The sequence below is a fragment of the Conger conger genome, chromosome 7 (genome assembly GCF_963514075.1).
Source record: "Conger conger chromosome 7, fConCon1.1, whole genome shotgun sequence".
Taxonomy (NCBI): Eukaryota; Metazoa; Chordata; class Actinopteri; order Anguilliformes; family Congridae; genus Conger; species Conger conger.
The window spans coordinates 11340437-11356869 of NC_083766.1; the positions used below are offsets into that span (position 1 = coordinate 11340437).

Here is a 16433-nt window from a genome sequence, read left to right on the forward strand (position 1 = left end):
ATGATTCATTGCATGTTCAGAACTGATCTTCTGCAATACCACTGATGGTTATTTGCATTACTGTCATCTTCCTGTCAACTTTGACCGGTCTGGCCATTCTTCTCTGATGTCACAATTGGCTGATGAGATAATCGCATGAATAAGTAGGTGTAATAAAGGAAAAATATTCTTAACAAAGTGCTGGGTGAGTGCAGCTGGCAGAAAGAGACATTTGCTAATCTTCGGGTGGGGTGAACCTGACCTTTAATCTATGATAGTGGTGTGTCCATATCCAATGGTAGTTATATGGCCACTCTGAGAGCTGCAATAAAACAAGAGCCACAAGAACACTGCCTCGCACTGCTGACTGTTTACTATTCTTTTCTGCGTGCGTCTATCCAACATCTACTCCTTAAGAACCTACAGGGTTGGACAAACTCATTTACTGTTGAAATTCCCACAGCATAGCAATCAGTATATGAACGGTAACCAATTCACTTTGATCAGAGGTGTGATCAAAATCAGATTCTTACCCATTCTTGCAATCCACGCACATAATCAGAAACATTCTTATAAAAACATTTATTTTGGGTCCTCTGTACCAGAAATGCAAACAAAGGTTAAAAAATCATAATATTGCAGACATTCTGAGTCATGAGAGGGAACAGTGCGTTACGACATGGCCACCACTATGCTACCGTAATGGCAAGCAGTTTTAAAAAAAATGCTCATATATCAACCACTTTGGGGTTACAGCGTGGTTTGTTATTGTGAGTAGGCAAGAGATTACTTCGCTTAAACCTGAGGCTGAGTGCAACAGACTTCTGCATTTGAAGGATCACTTTAAACTCCATTTTCAGCGGGACGGTACAGAAACTTCTGGATAATTACACTGGTGACAAAATGACCGGACCTCAAGGGACTGAATGCATTAACACAATTTTAAAGAAGTGAAATTAGAAGTAACAGTATTAAGGTCAAGGCACAACCATACCCAAAAGTGTTTTATAGACTGTGATTGAATAATAGTATGCATTACCATGAGCAACAGTATATGCAATAGTCCCACTTCAGATTGGATCCCTCAATTCATTCATTTCAGATAAAATTCTGACTATCCAATATCTGCATTCCCCACAACACCACATCAAAAGTGATCAGAGCTGGAAAGTCCAGGTCAGAAAGTAAAACTCCAGCCTCCACCCATGATCTGCCAGCTGATTTCACCAATTAGTTGGTAGTGGAGAAATTGTGCCAATTAGCAACTCCATGCGATTGGAACTAAAAAGACTTTTACTTTGAGAACCTGAATTTTCCACCTCTTAAAGTGACCCACTAACATTCAGATTGTAATATCACCTGCAGAGAAAATTTTAGTTTATGAATAAATTGGACGTAGTAACAATTTACAGAGCTCTGCCAATACAAACGGTGTTTACACACGTGAGGCATGACAGTGAACGTAATCCAAAGAGAGCGTTTGATGCAGCTGTGTAAACTTGTCACATTGGGATAAGCAGAAAGGTGGTGCGCACCAGACTGAATTCAGAGCATTATAAATGTGTGATGCTACTTGAGGTGGGAATGCTGCAGGTTGTTCAAAGATCTAAAATCTGATCATTCATCTTAAGGTATTAGAGCTTGTAGTTAAATTGCATGTATAGATTTTCACTGAGCTGGCCACTAATGTGATGCAGTGTATCACAGCCAAAGACTGACAGGCAAACAAATTAAAGCAGATGCAGACAGAAAGATGCATCTTAAAATACATATACTGAGAGGCACTGAAATGCAACAAATAATTGAGTATTTTCACCAGAAATATATATACCAAATTGAGCACTGCTACTCATTCTATAGAGACTCTGATTTAAAGTGTTTACTGCCAACACTCCCAACACTGACACAGTCCTTCAACGGGACACAGTTGGAGTTCCCAATTCAAAATTAACCAGGAATACAAAAAGCTGGGGAAAACAGCCCCTCTAGTGGCAGTGTCAGGGTGAGGCACCAACTCTATTGTGTAATGGGCGACTTGTTTCCACCATGATTAAAGTAGAGCCAGCACATCCAAACTCAATAAAATTATTTAATGGTATCAAACGTTTCGACCCATAGTGGATCTTTGTCAGGTCAAACTGACTTTGGTTCCACTTTGGAGATCCACTTTGAATCGAAACATTGTTTGATAATAAAATAATTATATTGAGTTTGGGTGAGCAGGCTGTACTTTAATTTTAATTCAATTAAAATACTATAATTGCCTTGCGATGTGCATACCTCTATATTATTTTACTGCCGACTTCACTCCACAGCAAATTTGCAAACAAGATCAGCCTAATACACTGTGAATGGTCCATACTTGGAAGTGACTCTGGGAGACTGTGAATGGGAGAGTACTTGGAAGTGTAGGAGTAGACGGATTACGAATGCTGGTGAATATGACGGGGCCAAACGTGCAAGGACCCCATCATGATCACACACCACACACACTATTACACCCACTGTTACACGCCTGTTAGAGAACATTCAAAATCTGCAACAATGCTGAAATATTGCACACGAGTCACATACAGCCAAAATCTTGTTCATGATAAATATCCATACTGTTCTGCATTTTTTTAAGATTCTAAATGGAATTTGTTGTATTTTCTGCCTGTCAGTATATTTACAGATGATATAGCAGCTCACCTTAAAGACAGTGACCAACACTGATTTTGTCATTTCGTACAGACACATTAAAGGACCACTCCCGATATGGACAACAATGGTAGCATTTTATAATATTCTACAGAAATTCGTAAACATGACATTTGACCCCTGAATGTCTGATGAGCCATTAATCCGCATCACGTAAAAAAAGAAAAGTGACCACAGCACCTATCCGATACCACCTCCCCCCCCCGACAAACTGCAATCCTTTTAACAAACTTCACCAAGTCTCAACACTTTGCTTGTGATATTTAAGACCTAAAATTGAATTCCTGGAAAAGGTACACTGGAACAGAGGACAGTAATGTCATACATATAAACGTAACCATCTCCCCCTCTCCCGTGTTCAGAAAACTCCGGAAGAGCGGGCAGGGACTGTTCGGCACTACATGAGCACGTCTTTGTGGTGCCGCATTACGTGCTGGTTCTTTTCGGAGGGCCGGCGGAAGCCCTTGGTGCAGTAGTCGCAGCGGTGCGGGTAGTCCTTGGTGTGTATGGAGATGACGTGTCTCTTGAAGCCCGAGGCGTCCGCGGTGTTGTACTCGCAGTACTGGCACTGGTACACCTTCCTCCCGCTGTGCGTTTTCATGTGCTTCTTCAGTTCGCTGTGCTGCCGGAAGCCCCGCCTGCAATGCTTGCACTTGAAGGGCAGGTCCTTGGTGTGAACGGACAGGATGTGGCGGCTGAGGGTGAACGGGTCCGAGCTCCTGAACTCGCAGTGCCGGCAGTGGTGCACCTTGTTGCCCTTGTGGGTCTCCGAGTGCTTCTTGAGCTCCGAGGGCCGGTGGAAGCCCTTCTCGCACACCTCGCACTTGTGCGGGAAGGCCTTGGTGTGCACCGAGATGACGTGGCGCTTCAGGTCGCTGGAGTTGGTGCTCTTGTGCTCGCAGTGCGGGCACTGGTGCGTCTTGTGGCCCTGGAAGATCTCGGTGTGCTTCTGCAGCTCCTTGTCGTCGGCGAAGGCCTGCGGGCAGTGGCCGCACTTGAAGGGCAGCTCGGCGCCGTGCTTGCTCTTGACGTGAGTCTTTAGGTTGGACTGGTCGGCGCAGCGGAACTCGCAGTGCTGGCACTGGTAGGGCTTCTCGCCCGTGTGCGTGCGCATGTGCTTCTTCAGTTCGGAGGGGTGGCGGAAGCCCTTGGCGCACTCCACGCACACGTGGGCGAAGTTCTTGCTGTGCACGGCCAGCAGGTGGCGGTTGAGCAGGCCCTGCTCGGCCGTCTCGTAGTCGCAGTACTTGCACTTGTGGAGCCTGGGCTCCTTGTCGCGGAGGATGAGCTTGTTGGAGTTGAGCGGGCTGGCCTCGCAGTAGCGCCGCGTGTACTCGGTGAACTCCGGAGCCTTCTCGCTCTTCACGATCAGCTTGTGGCCCTCCAGGTGGTTGTGGAAGCTGACCTTCTTGTTGGTGGTGAAATCGCAGTCCGTGCACTGGTACTTCTTCTTGAACATGTGGTCCGGGTGGTTCTTCATGTGACACTTCAGGAAGCCCCGGGACCTGAACTTCTTTCCGCAGATGTGGCAGGGGTAGACCGTCAAAGGCTGCCCATCCGGACCAATGATCACGGCTGAGGGACATACAGGAAAGGGGACACAAAGGCAGGTCACTCTCGGTTCCTCACGTAACTGTGACATGCAATAAGAGAGCTATAGCTAAAGGTAGCACAGGCTTGTGTCTGTTTGGTTTCACAGTGAAATGAATTATCACTATCAGAGGAGTTCTTTCCGTTCATTAGGGCAGCCTCTAGTGTAGTGGTTAAGGTACGGGACCTGGAAAGTTGGTGGTTCCAACCCGGGTGTATCCATGATAAGATCTGCACAGCTAATGGGCCCTTGTGCAAGGCCCTAAACCTCACATTGCTCCCTGGGCGCCACACTGTGGCTGCCCACTGCTCCTAAGTAACTAGGATGGGTCAAATGCACACTGTGGCTGCCCACTGCTCCTAAGTAACTAGGATGGGTCAGATGCAGAGGACAAATGACCGCACAGGGGGCATATCTTATTCCATTAGAAGGAAGGCAGCGCAGCTTTCGCAGGGTAACGCGAGTATCACACACCGGTCTGGCAGGGTCGTGCGTCTCCTCTCTTCTTCTTCTTGGCCTTCTGCTTGAGCGCTCGGCTGGAGCACAGGCTGTCGGTGATCTGCAGGTACTGCGTGGCAGCCCCGTTCTTCCCTTCCAGTCTGCTTTCCAGGCTGTTACCTGTGAACCAGCATCATCACAACATCATAAAGCCATTAGAAAACATTATTCATCCAGTAAAAAAAAGTGTCTATCACTGCAAGAATGGGAAAAGCGTGGCCAACTATTGTCTTGGTAACTGGTAAATGTCTGCATTTATATAGAGCTTTTATCCAAAGTGCTGTACAATTGATGCTTCTCATTCACCCATTCACACACATTCACACACCAATGGTGACTGCCATGTAAGGCACCAACCAGCTTGTCAGGAGCAATTTGGGGTTAGGGGTCTTGCTCAGGGACACTTCGACATACCCAGGGTGGGAGATGAAACAACCCTCCTACTGCCAGAAGACTGCTCTTACCTCCTGAGCCAGTGTCTCTTGGTTCTAGAAGCAAGATTAGTGTCGAATTTCCTGCTCACAAATGACTTTTGATGAGCTAGAAAAGGTGAGCAGACGGCTATTGAGAGGGTTATTATTTAGCTTTTTCACAGCCAGGGCACACTCACTGTTAGTGACAAACTGAGGCCTAAAGCAGGGTTTACCGTAAGCTGGGGCCCAGGCCACAGAGACAAAGTTCTTATTGAGAGCCGAGTCATCCAGAGACTCCTGGATGGAGGGGTCCTCCTCTTCCCCCACAATCACCTCCATGTAAACCTCATCCGCAATCTCTGTGGAGTCTAGACAAGCAGACAGACGGACACACACTTCATTAATAAACTATGAATTACTAGTTGGTTGTGAAAGAAAGATTAATGTCGTAAAAAGAGAAGACTTATACAACTTCACTAGCCTTAGCCACTCTGGCAAAATAAATACTGTAACACACTTGGAAAATATGTTACACTGCCCGTTGGAAATTCATTTCTTTAAGTCTGTACAAATGGACAGACAAGACAACATTCTACCAACCATCTTTAAAGGTGCAGGATGCAACTTTTTGAATAAAATATAAATTACCATAAATCTATAGACAGATAAATCTATAGCTATAAACTATCGCTAACAGAATGCGATTTGGTGATTTGATTCAGCACCTCAAATTTTAAATTTGGTTGAATCATTGTTTATGAACAAAAAAACATCAGTGCAAGTAAAGAAATTCGAGGAATGCCCAAACTGGTGCTAGTGTTCAGTAGTACAAACACAAAACTGGTAGACTTTGCGTCGCAGTGACCTGCTCCCATAAAGCCACCAGCCTCCTCAGCATCCAAGCCAAAGAAAATGATGAATGCTAGCTAGCCTGCTTGGTAGACAGCCATTCAGATTCTTTATTTATTTCAATTTTGTCGCATTCTAAATCTGGCCACAAAGGCAGCTTGAAAAGCTAATATTACAGTGTCAGAAACCGTCATATTGAATAAGGTCAGTAAATCCTGGAAATAAACAGAAGGTTTCAGGATTTTAAAAAGAATTAAAACTAATTCACGTTACTTCAAGGAGTGCAAGGAGAGCAAGGAGTGCTAGACAATCCACAATCACCTAACCTCAACCCCAGAGAACATTTATGGGGTCATTTGAAGACAAAAGCCAAGCATTCAGTAACATCAGAAGATCCTCTTTGGAACATTGTCAAACAATGCTGGGATAACATGAATAATCAGTCCATGCCAGCATGAGTGCATGTTGCCTGATCACAGACAAAAGGTAGACATGATAAATACAAAGAAATTCTGAAATTAATGTAATTCTTTTTTTAAGATTCAACTTTTCACTAAAATTGTTATGCTGATAATATAATTGGCAATGAAAATGTTTGTACTAAATTAGAATAGAAGCATTTTCACTAGTGGTCACAGACTTTTGGACCATCTTAACAGGTGCTCGAGGACCTGTAGAATTTTTTATATTTAAGAACAATGAAGACCACCCACCATATTTCAAAATGCATGGGATCTATTCCTACATAGGTTTCACCACATGCAGAACCATGTAATTCCAATGGTAAGAAGGAAGAAGGGTGAAACCTATGTAAGATTAGATGCCATGCATTTCTAAATATGGTGGGTGGACTTTATTGTATTGAAATATAAAAAATTCTACAGGCCTTGGAGCACCTGTTACGATAGACATCAACACCAGTATGTTCCAAGACATTTAAATAACAAAACAATGCACCCCCCCTTCCAATGAGCTTACAAGATTTCCATTTTCATTTTTAAAATGTAACTTTTGAATGCAATTCATCTGTGATTATCTGCTTATATAAGTACACATATCATAGAATTAAATATTAAGTGTTTATAGGCAAGTTTATACAGTTTAAAGCTATCTTAATTTATACAGTTTAAAGCTATCTTGTGGCTGATCGGTGTATTTCATAAGACACATGCAATGCAATACTGCCGTGCAAATAAAATCACAATTACATAAACTTAATGTGCTCATACGTACAGTTTCTGGAAACATTGCTGTGCAAGTTGCTTTGAAGTTACTTAAAGGGTATTCTCTTACTTTCGACCACAAACCTGTGAACAACCCAATACCTGTCTCTGTAAAGCCAGCAGGTCATTGGATACTTCTGCAAGTTTATATATTACTGCTGATCACAGACAAGAAATGTCTGGGCCAATCACAACATACACTCAAATTTAAATAGTATATAAAAAAACTCAAGAAATTGAACTATCCAGTTAAGTATCAAAATGATGGCTACAATTTACCAGCTGACTTACAGGTTCATATTAGTTTCTGAATTACAGCCGTTAGATTTATTCAAACGGCAATATTCAGATAATCCATTAAAAATGCTTTCTAAGGCTGTCTCTTCTTAAGGAACCAATGCTGAACGCTGGGTTGCACAAGAACACAGCCTGGACAGAGAGAAGCACTCGCAGTCGTGCAGTAACTCTTATAATGCTTTCAGATGGCAGCATAAACCACAGCTTTTTAAAAGATTTACAGAACCTGAACATGCTACTTCTCTACTCACTTCAACCTGTGCTGGTTACCAGCAAAAGCCGTGAGCTCATTTGCTGGAAAACCAGCAGCACTTCAGTGGGGTGCGAGAGGACTCACTGATGTCCTCGTCTTCCTGTGAGGAGTCCTTCACGGCCATGTAGACCATTTTCTCTCGCGACGGCCTGCCGACGCCGCTCGGCTCGAGCACGGCGCGACCGCTGTGGAAGTCAGCCTCCGTCACCACCTCCGTGCCGCCTGCAGACACAGACACCAGGGGTAGACCTGGGGTAAACCTGGGGGCAAACCTGGGGGCAAACCTGGGGTAGAGCCAGCCTTTCACCGGACAAACCAGAACGCGTCAGGGGGTGATGGCCCGTAGCGTAGTGGTTTAGGTACATGACTGGGACCCGCAAGGTCGGTGGTTCGATCCCCGGTGCAGTCACAATAAGATCCGCGCAGCCGTTGGGCCCTTGAGCAAGGCCCTTAACCCTGCATTGCTCCAGGGAAGGATTGTCTCCTGCTTAGTCTAACTGTACGTCGCTCTAGATAAGAGCGTCTGCCAAATGCCAATAATGTAATGTAATGTAATGGAAACAATGCTGCTGTTTAATGCCACGTTTGATACAAACCAAATGAAGTAAATTACCAAATACCCAAATGACAAAAAAAATATTCCTTCAATTCTGGTTATGTTATGCCCATGTTAATGAAATGATTTTACTTTGCAGAGATCAGAAAGATTAACAATTTTTTCCATTGTGGAACCACTTACTGCACCTCTCATGTTAGCACTGTACCATCTTCACAAACAAAAAAGGAGCACAGGAGAGCCAGTAACCATTTTACACCCAAGAGGCCACATGCAGTAGTAGTACTACAGAGTAGGGCTGCACAATATGAGGAAAATATGCAATATGTGATAAAGTTGTTGAATATCGCAATGATGATATGACTTCTGATAAATAAACAAATATTGAAGTGTGCACAATTCCAATGTCTTTCTACTTTAGGTACACTGCAAACCTAGACCCAAGACAATGAATAGCCTATACCCACTGAATAAAAAGGATAAAATACATTATTTCCAACATGCCTTTACTGAACAAATTGCACATGAACAGCCAAACAATTGAACATAACATCCATTTTAATAAATACTATTCATTGCATTGTTCAAGCAGTCTTTTGAGATGTGTTTATCTTGCATGTCCATATCTCGATGACGATAAATATGATATATCGTGAGGTCCTATTACACAGGGCAACTCGATTACTTGTACCAATCCCCAAAACCAATGGTAGTTCTTGTGGGATAAGGAAGAGTTCACTCAAAACACTTCTATCATGAAACAGCAGCTCACCTATTTCCACATCGTTGCTGGCCTCCGCTTTGAAGATGTACACCTTGATGACCTCTGAGTTGTAAGCACCGTCCTTGGACCCAGCATCTTGTGTAACGTCTGAATTCATCTTCAGCTGAGTGTTTCCTTGGTCTATTTTTTCCCCAACTTCATCCACTGCAAAGACAGCACAACATCTCATTGCTACATCCTTAAATATCAGTACTCCTTCTCTCATTCACATAGCACTTAGACTTGTTAGCTCCCTTATTTATCATCTAAAAAATTAAAAGCAAGCAATATGGGAAGTCAAGTATTTGTCATGAATAAACAACAAAATTAATTTCAAAAAATTAATAAAGAAAAATGTTTTGGATATGTTTTACATTTTACATTTACATTTTAGTCATTTAGCAGACGCTTTTAATCCAAAGCGATTTACAAGTGCATAGGTTCTTCCACAAGTCAAAGCATCACATCCATAACTAGGAAAATACATAGGAAGTGCTGTTCTAAACATATAGTCATCATAAGTGCAATTTCTTTTATTTATTTTTTGAGGGGGGGGGGGGGTTAGACAAGAGAGATAGGGATATCAAAAAGAGGGGCGGGGAAAATCAGGAGGGAGGACTAAGGTACAGTTTGAAAAGGTGTGTTTTTAGTCTGCGTCGAAATAGGGGGAGGGATTCTGCTGTCCTGACAGTGGTAGGCACGTCATTCCACCACTGAGGAACCAGAACGGAAAACAGGCGTGAACGTGCAGCTCGACCGCCAGGTGCTCGTAGTGAGGGAACCATAAGGCGACCAGAGCTGGCAGACCGGAGTGGTCTAGCTGGGGAGTAGGGAGTGATCAAGGATTGTATGTCCCCTTAGCAGCCTGAAATGCCAACACTAGGGCCTTGAATCGGATGCGTGCGGCAATAGGAAGCCAGTGGAGGCCAATGAGAAGCGGGGTGACATGAGCCAACCTGGGCTGACTGGTGATCTGCTGACTGCTGACTATGTGTCTTTGATCTGCCATAACTGAAAAATAACTGCTGTAGGAGTGTATACACTTGGGTCTCTTAAACCATTACTCACAAGAAATCATCAGGTAGTCCTCGGATGTACTCCTGCAATCCTCGTCATCCTGTGGTTTGATGGTAACCGTGGAAGGCTCCATACCCTCGTGCGCCTGGATCACCGTCTCCAGGTCACAGTTGGAGACCATGACTTCACCGGACACCATCTCAAAGACCTGGTCGGGGACGTGCACCGACTCCTCAATGAGGTCGGCGGTCAGAACGTGGTGGTCGGAATCCACCGTCTCCTGAATGTCCACCTCGGTCCCCAGCATGGACTCGGCCACGATCAGCTCCTCTTCCGCCACCACGTCGTCGGGCCCGATGTCCGGCCCCTCCATGACCTCCGTCTCCAGCCCGGGCTCCAGCGTGATGCACTCGTCCGTCACCACGTCAGAGACCAGCACCGCCTCCGGCACCGACACCACGATGTGGTCGCCGTCCAGGTGAGCCATTCCGCCCATGCCCGCAACTGTGAAGGCACTGTCGTTATTAGTCCACGTGTTACAGCCATTTCACAAGAGATACAGAAATGTAACCCAAGCTGAAAGCAGTCACAGTATGACCGACAAAATGGCTTGTGTCAATACGGCAGTTCCTTAAAGATGAAATGTTCTTCATCAGATCAGACGCTGCTGCACCTCCGTAATAGTACGAGATATTAAAATACTCAAATATTACTATGTGACTTATAACAATAACAAGAACCAATTTATAGTCACTGTACATTTGTTAGTAGTGTGTTAATGTACCCTAATTTACATGGTAAAATGTGGTGAAATTTTTTTTATTTAAGAGTAAAATTTACTGACTTAATGTCAGTGAGATATATACCTACCAAAGTCCTGCATTATCATTGTATGGGGCATTTTTGAATCATGCAGCTGAAGTTCCAAGACCCCTCCATCACCGTCCATTATCCCTTCTTCTCAAAAGCTGAAAAGATCACCAATATCCAGGTTGACACATTTAATTTCATAACCTGCTATATTTCAGGAATAGGAACTACAGTTCTTACTACAACCCAGAGTAACCAGCATCGCATGAAGCCAGGACACCCCTGAGGGTCTCTGCCTCCACTATGTATCCTACGGACAGCTCTGTGTTTAAATAAATACTTCTTGATATTTGTATAAAATACCACTGCTTAAATTTATATGCCCCACACACAGAACTGCAATAATATTGAGATGTATTTACTGTTATGCAGCTGAATTTAACTCATTGTAATCTCACAAACAAATCATCACATTACAGAACAAATCCCAAGGTTATTTGTGACTAATAAGGGGGAGGGGCAATTCTAAGATGATGGCAACACTGAATGACCTGTGTCATTTAGGTAATGCATTTACCTTCACATTTGCTGCACTGTCCTCTTTCAACTGAAGCAATTGTCGATCGGCTTGTTCTCTGCTTGCAGGGAGGACAATAACCTGAAAGAGACTAAACTTAGTTACTTTGTGAACCAGGTCATATCTGTGGTGCAATGCATTTGGTCACTTACTCAACCTTTCAATGACAACTGCAAAAGGGTAATTCCAGGGGAATATGGACCCATCTGAATGTTCACCTCTCAGATCTTCCTGATATTTGACACCCATAATGTAATCTTGGGAGAAAAGACCATTGGTATACTTTTGAGAGAAACCATGATTAAAACAAATGAGGGTCAGTGGGGCGGCCTGAAGAGTAGTGGTTAGGGTAAATGACTGGAACACGTAAGGTCGGTGGTTCTAATCCCAGTGTAGCCACAATAAGATCCGCACAGCTGTTGGGCCCTTGAGCAAGGCCCTTAACCCTGCATTGCTCCAGGGGGAATTGTCTCCTGCTTAGTCTAATCAACTGTACGTCGCTCTGGATAAGAGTGTCTGCCAAATGCCAATAATGTAATGCAATGTAAGGTGTCCATTTTCACTCCACTTTTGGCCTACCCACCTAAAATAAATATCTTGGTCTCTTTGTAATCATAACAACTTCCTCTACAATTCCAATTACCTTGTTATCGCAAAACTACTTTTTAAAAATGTGCTAAAATTGTCATGTAGTTCAATAATGCCAAATTTATACACAACATATGCCAACTTACTGAGAGTGATGTCTTGAACAGTTTTTTACAGTAGGCTTACAAGATTCCACTCTGTAAATTCAGGATAAATCGGACTTGATACAACAACACATAACAATTGAGCAACATTTTAAATAGTACCGTTGAGAAAATTACATTAATCACAACAAGCAAGCCATTAACATAGTGCAATAAGGATTCATCAACAGGATATTTGGCACAAATATTTATTTTCTTTCACTTTTATTGGTGCAACGTATCGGTTTCGATATTGTGAATACTACAATGCACTGCAGATATTAGGAGCCGCAATGATTTCCTGCCCCCTCTACTCGGCCACTGTCAATCTACCGCCTCCGCTCCTACGCACCCTGCTGCAGACAAAACAAACATGGCCGCTATTTCTTAGCCCGACTGCAGACAGACTTCTAAATTAACGTCTAAATATTATGCAAACGTGCATAACACGAAGATTACACAGTAAAATGCACTGGATGTTTAACCACTTATTTAGCTACGTTGGCCAGATAGCAGAGACAATATTGTGGCTTAGCGCTTAAAGTGCGTTTCACCTTCCCGGGTAAGTTAGGTAAAATAACCTTATTGTGCACTGTTAGCTAACTTAGCTACTAGCTAGCTAGCTTACTCAATACTTGTACAGTCCGACATCTTGTTTTCCGCCATTTTATTATACAATTATATTTTAAATAGATTCTAACTTCAGGACCACGTAACTAGAGATTGTACACGCTTCACTAGCGTAACACGCAAATATAAAAACGGCATTTAAAACGTAAGAATTTGTAACTAGCTAAATGTTTATACACCGTAAACGCGTAGGCCACTCTTCCCTTTGTTGTGCTCTTCGCGCGGGTTTGTTCAGGCCCTAGGCCCACACGACCGGGCCCTCTTTGCTAAACTGCAGAATCCGGATTAACATATTTTCATGCAGAATCACTTTACCTGTTTTACAGTCCTCGTTTCCTGTCCTGTGGAAATGTCATGTCCACATTTATTTGAATTACACTGTTTGGTTATTATTCCCACGGTGCAGATGTCGAGGCCTATACATTGTGATTTCTGAGCTGTTTTCCAGGCCCGGTCCAATCAGGCTGCTCGCTGAAAGAGAGGAGGGAGGGAGGAGTAGGGCCTCCGCCGCAACCTGGTTCTGTTTCTTCTACGTCACTAGTGAAAAGCTCCAGCAATTTTTCAGGGTTAGCTAGCTAGCAAGGTGTTGCAGGGCACGAATATACCGACTGCAGAAGTGTCGCGGTTTGTATACAGCAAGGTATTGTTTTTCTTCCTTGGAGTTGAAAAATTTAATTTCACTGACGGCGAAATTGGGCTTGGTTTTGATCCCGCATAAACTGCAACGTTACAGAAGAATCCCCAGGCACTGGCGCGCAAGAACAGCTTCATCCCCGACTGCAGAGTATAATTTAGGCAACACCATCCAGGCACATCTACGGGCAGTTTACGGAAAATATACAGCATATGAAGTAGACATGAACTAAGTTAGTCAAATAAAACAAGCCACACGGTAGATATTTTTTTTAAAGCGAAGCGTGTTCTGACGATGAATACCGGGGTAATGTAAGTTAATGGCTAAATTCTAATATAATTTATAGCGAATTGACAGGCCGCCTCGAGATGCTCTGTAGGCATTTTTTCTTGCAAACAATTTTGTGAACTAAAGCAATATTAACATATTTGTAAAATTCACAATGCGTTTGTTTCGCATCAACGACTTTTATGGAATTGGATTATGTTGTTTCATGAAAGCCCCGAGACTTCAAATTAATAGTACGGTAGCAGGTTAGACATTCTTTAACTTTAAAGAGTGTAAATCTGGATGCAATACAGAATGTGGACTCGCAAATAGATGTTGTCGAAGTTGAGTCCTTTTACTATACTCAAGAGTTTTCATGCAGGCACGTTAAAAATATGTATGGATATATCTAAAATATTAACGTCATTCGGAAGGCAACTCTTTCAAGACGTAATCTCTGCGTTTATCTGCATTAGCACATCCAGCATACGTGACGTTTAGTCATGTACAAAATGGTTGTCCCTTTACGTGACAATTTACACTAAATTAATGACATGAACGTGCATAAAACCTCAGAAGCTGCGTGTGCTGATAGAGCTAAATGCAGATGTTACGACTTGAAAAAGTTGCTTTCCTCACGAACATTTCGACACTTCTTGAGGAAGCTGCCAAGTGTTTTTTATTTTATTTTTATTATATACATTTCCAAAAAGCATTTGGTAAGCTACCACAAGACTCATTACCAAAATTAACATAGTAGAAATTACAGCAGTATTTGAGTTTGGAACTGACTACAGGGTAGACCACAAAGAGTAGGATAGAAGTTGGAGGGTTATAAGGACTCTTTACAAGTAGCTGACTGTAGAGCACCGTTTTAGTCCTCTTATTTAGTCGACGTGAAGCATGTTGGGCATTTTCGTTTAGCATAGTAGGAGGGCCCTTAGCTGAGGGAAGTGCAGTCCAACAACAATTGGTGTTGGGATCAGGCCCCCAGCGTTCGAAATGAGAGCACATTAGGCTTCTGACATATATTTTAACCAAGCCAATTACTGTCATTGGGAACAACTTGTTTTACTCCAAAGCCTAAAGCTAAAATTAGACTGGGTTTACTGCATTCCACGTCAGCGCGCATGCGCCAGTTCGTGCGTGTATCTATTACGCACATGAAGTCTGGTAGTGATCAGGTGCAATGAACAAAGAAGGCTGTTGGGAAAACATATCGAATACGTTTTCGCCAACAAATATCATTGTCCTGACATGCAGTCTGAACTGTGGGACCTTATATACACAGGTGTGCCTTTCTAATTTTTAATTTAGTCACATGTGGACTCCAATCAAGTTCTAGACACATCAAGGATAATTCAAGTAAATGCACCTGACCACAATTTGGAGTGCCACAGTAAAGGGACTAAATACTTATTTAAATGAGAGATTTCTGCTTTGGATTTATAATAAATTTCAAAAAATGTTTCCACTTTGTCATGGGTTATTACATTACATTTGGCAGACGCTATACAGTTGATTAGACAAAGCAGGAGACAATCCTCCCCTGGAGCAATGCAGGGTTAAGGGCCTTGCTCAAGGGCCCAACGGCTGTGCGGATCTTATTATGGCTACACCAGGATTAGAACCACCAACCTTACATGTCCCAGTCATTTACCTTAACCACTATGCTGCAGGCCACCAATCTTATTGAGCGTAGATTGCTGGGCAAACATTTTATCCATTTAAAAATTAAATCAACACAAATTGCACAAAAAGTAATGGGGTCTGAATTCTTTCTGAAGCCACTGCATATGGTGCTTTTTTGAGATCTCAAAGTGCTTCACAGTGAATGCGGTCACTCACCTCAACCTGGGTGTTCCTCCTCCTGGTGATGCTCAGCAGCCATTTTGTGCCAGGACATTCAGCACGCATCAGATGAACTGGAGAGAGAATTGCATTGCCAGTACAGCAGGGAACCCCCTAATTTTTAAAAGGGCAATGGGAGCTAAGTTTGAAAAACTAAATTCTGGTCAAGAATTGTGTGTTCAGCTGTATACTTTGGACTCCAGCAACATCCATGCAATCATGCACTCTTATGAAGAGACCAGTGACCTGCTACAATGAGGAAATCCAACACATGGGAAAGGCTAAAAATTCAAATGAAGTTTCAATAAATTCACATGTTTTTGGTATATAAAAATAAATTTCAAAATATCTAGGCGTTAGTGAGGTTAAAGTGAAGGGGAGTGAGATAAGCGCATGGGAGTTTGAGGGAGTGTCTCATGGTCGATAAGATAAGAGCATTCTGAAGAAAAACATTTTTGCATGTGCATTTGACTCAATAAAAAGTTCAAACCACCCAAACGTTGACACTGGAACACCACAGCACTTACACAGCGGAGAGCAGCATGACCCCCGGGGGCCATCACACAATCTGACTGCTTGGCTAGAGAGACGAAGCGCCTACAAATACACCTTTTATCCCCACTTCCATCAGGCTGCTCAAACAGCATGAGCCCCAGGAACCCCCTGTGAGGATACAAGAAACTGACCAATTCGATATATAGACTTTTCTACCGTAGGGTCTTATGGTGAAATGACAGTGTAAAAAAAGAAATGGGGACTATATCCTATTCAAAAATATTTTTGCAGGCGCCGAG

At 43.0% G+C, this 16433-nt stretch overlaps 1 protein-coding gene across 3 annotated transcripts; it reads right to left on the reverse strand.

Annotated features, from left to right (window-relative positions):
* Positions 1–546: 546 nt before the first annotated feature.
* LOC133132777 (zinc finger protein 711-like) lies at positions 547–14176 on the reverse strand. 3 transcript variants are annotated; one of them, XM_061248491.1, is made up of 10 exons: positions 13203–14176; positions 12261–12311; positions 11527–11607; positions 11010–11107; positions 10191–10643; positions 9132–9287; positions 7888–8025; positions 5415–5549; positions 4745–4888; positions 547–4254 (listed from the first exon to the last, which is right to left on the reverse strand). In XM_061248491.1, the coding sequence occupies exons 4-10, from the start codon at positions 11086–11088 to the stop codon at positions 3077–3079; spliced, it is 2283 nt and encodes a 760-aa protein (XP_061104475.1). In that variant the 5' UTR covers positions 11089–11107; positions 11527–11607; positions 12261–12311; positions 13203–14176; the 3' UTR covers positions 547–3076. The 3 variants fall into 3 exon arrangements, with proteins under 3 accessions (XP_061104475.1, XP_061104474.1, XP_061104476.1); XM_061248490.1 differs by lacking the exon at positions 12261–12311; XM_061248492.1 differs by lacking the exons at positions 9132–9287; positions 10191–10643; positions 11010–11107; ... (1 more) ...; positions 12261–12311; positions 13203–14176 and having other exon boundaries at positions 7802–7934.
* Positions 14177–16433: the final 2257 nt, after the last annotated feature.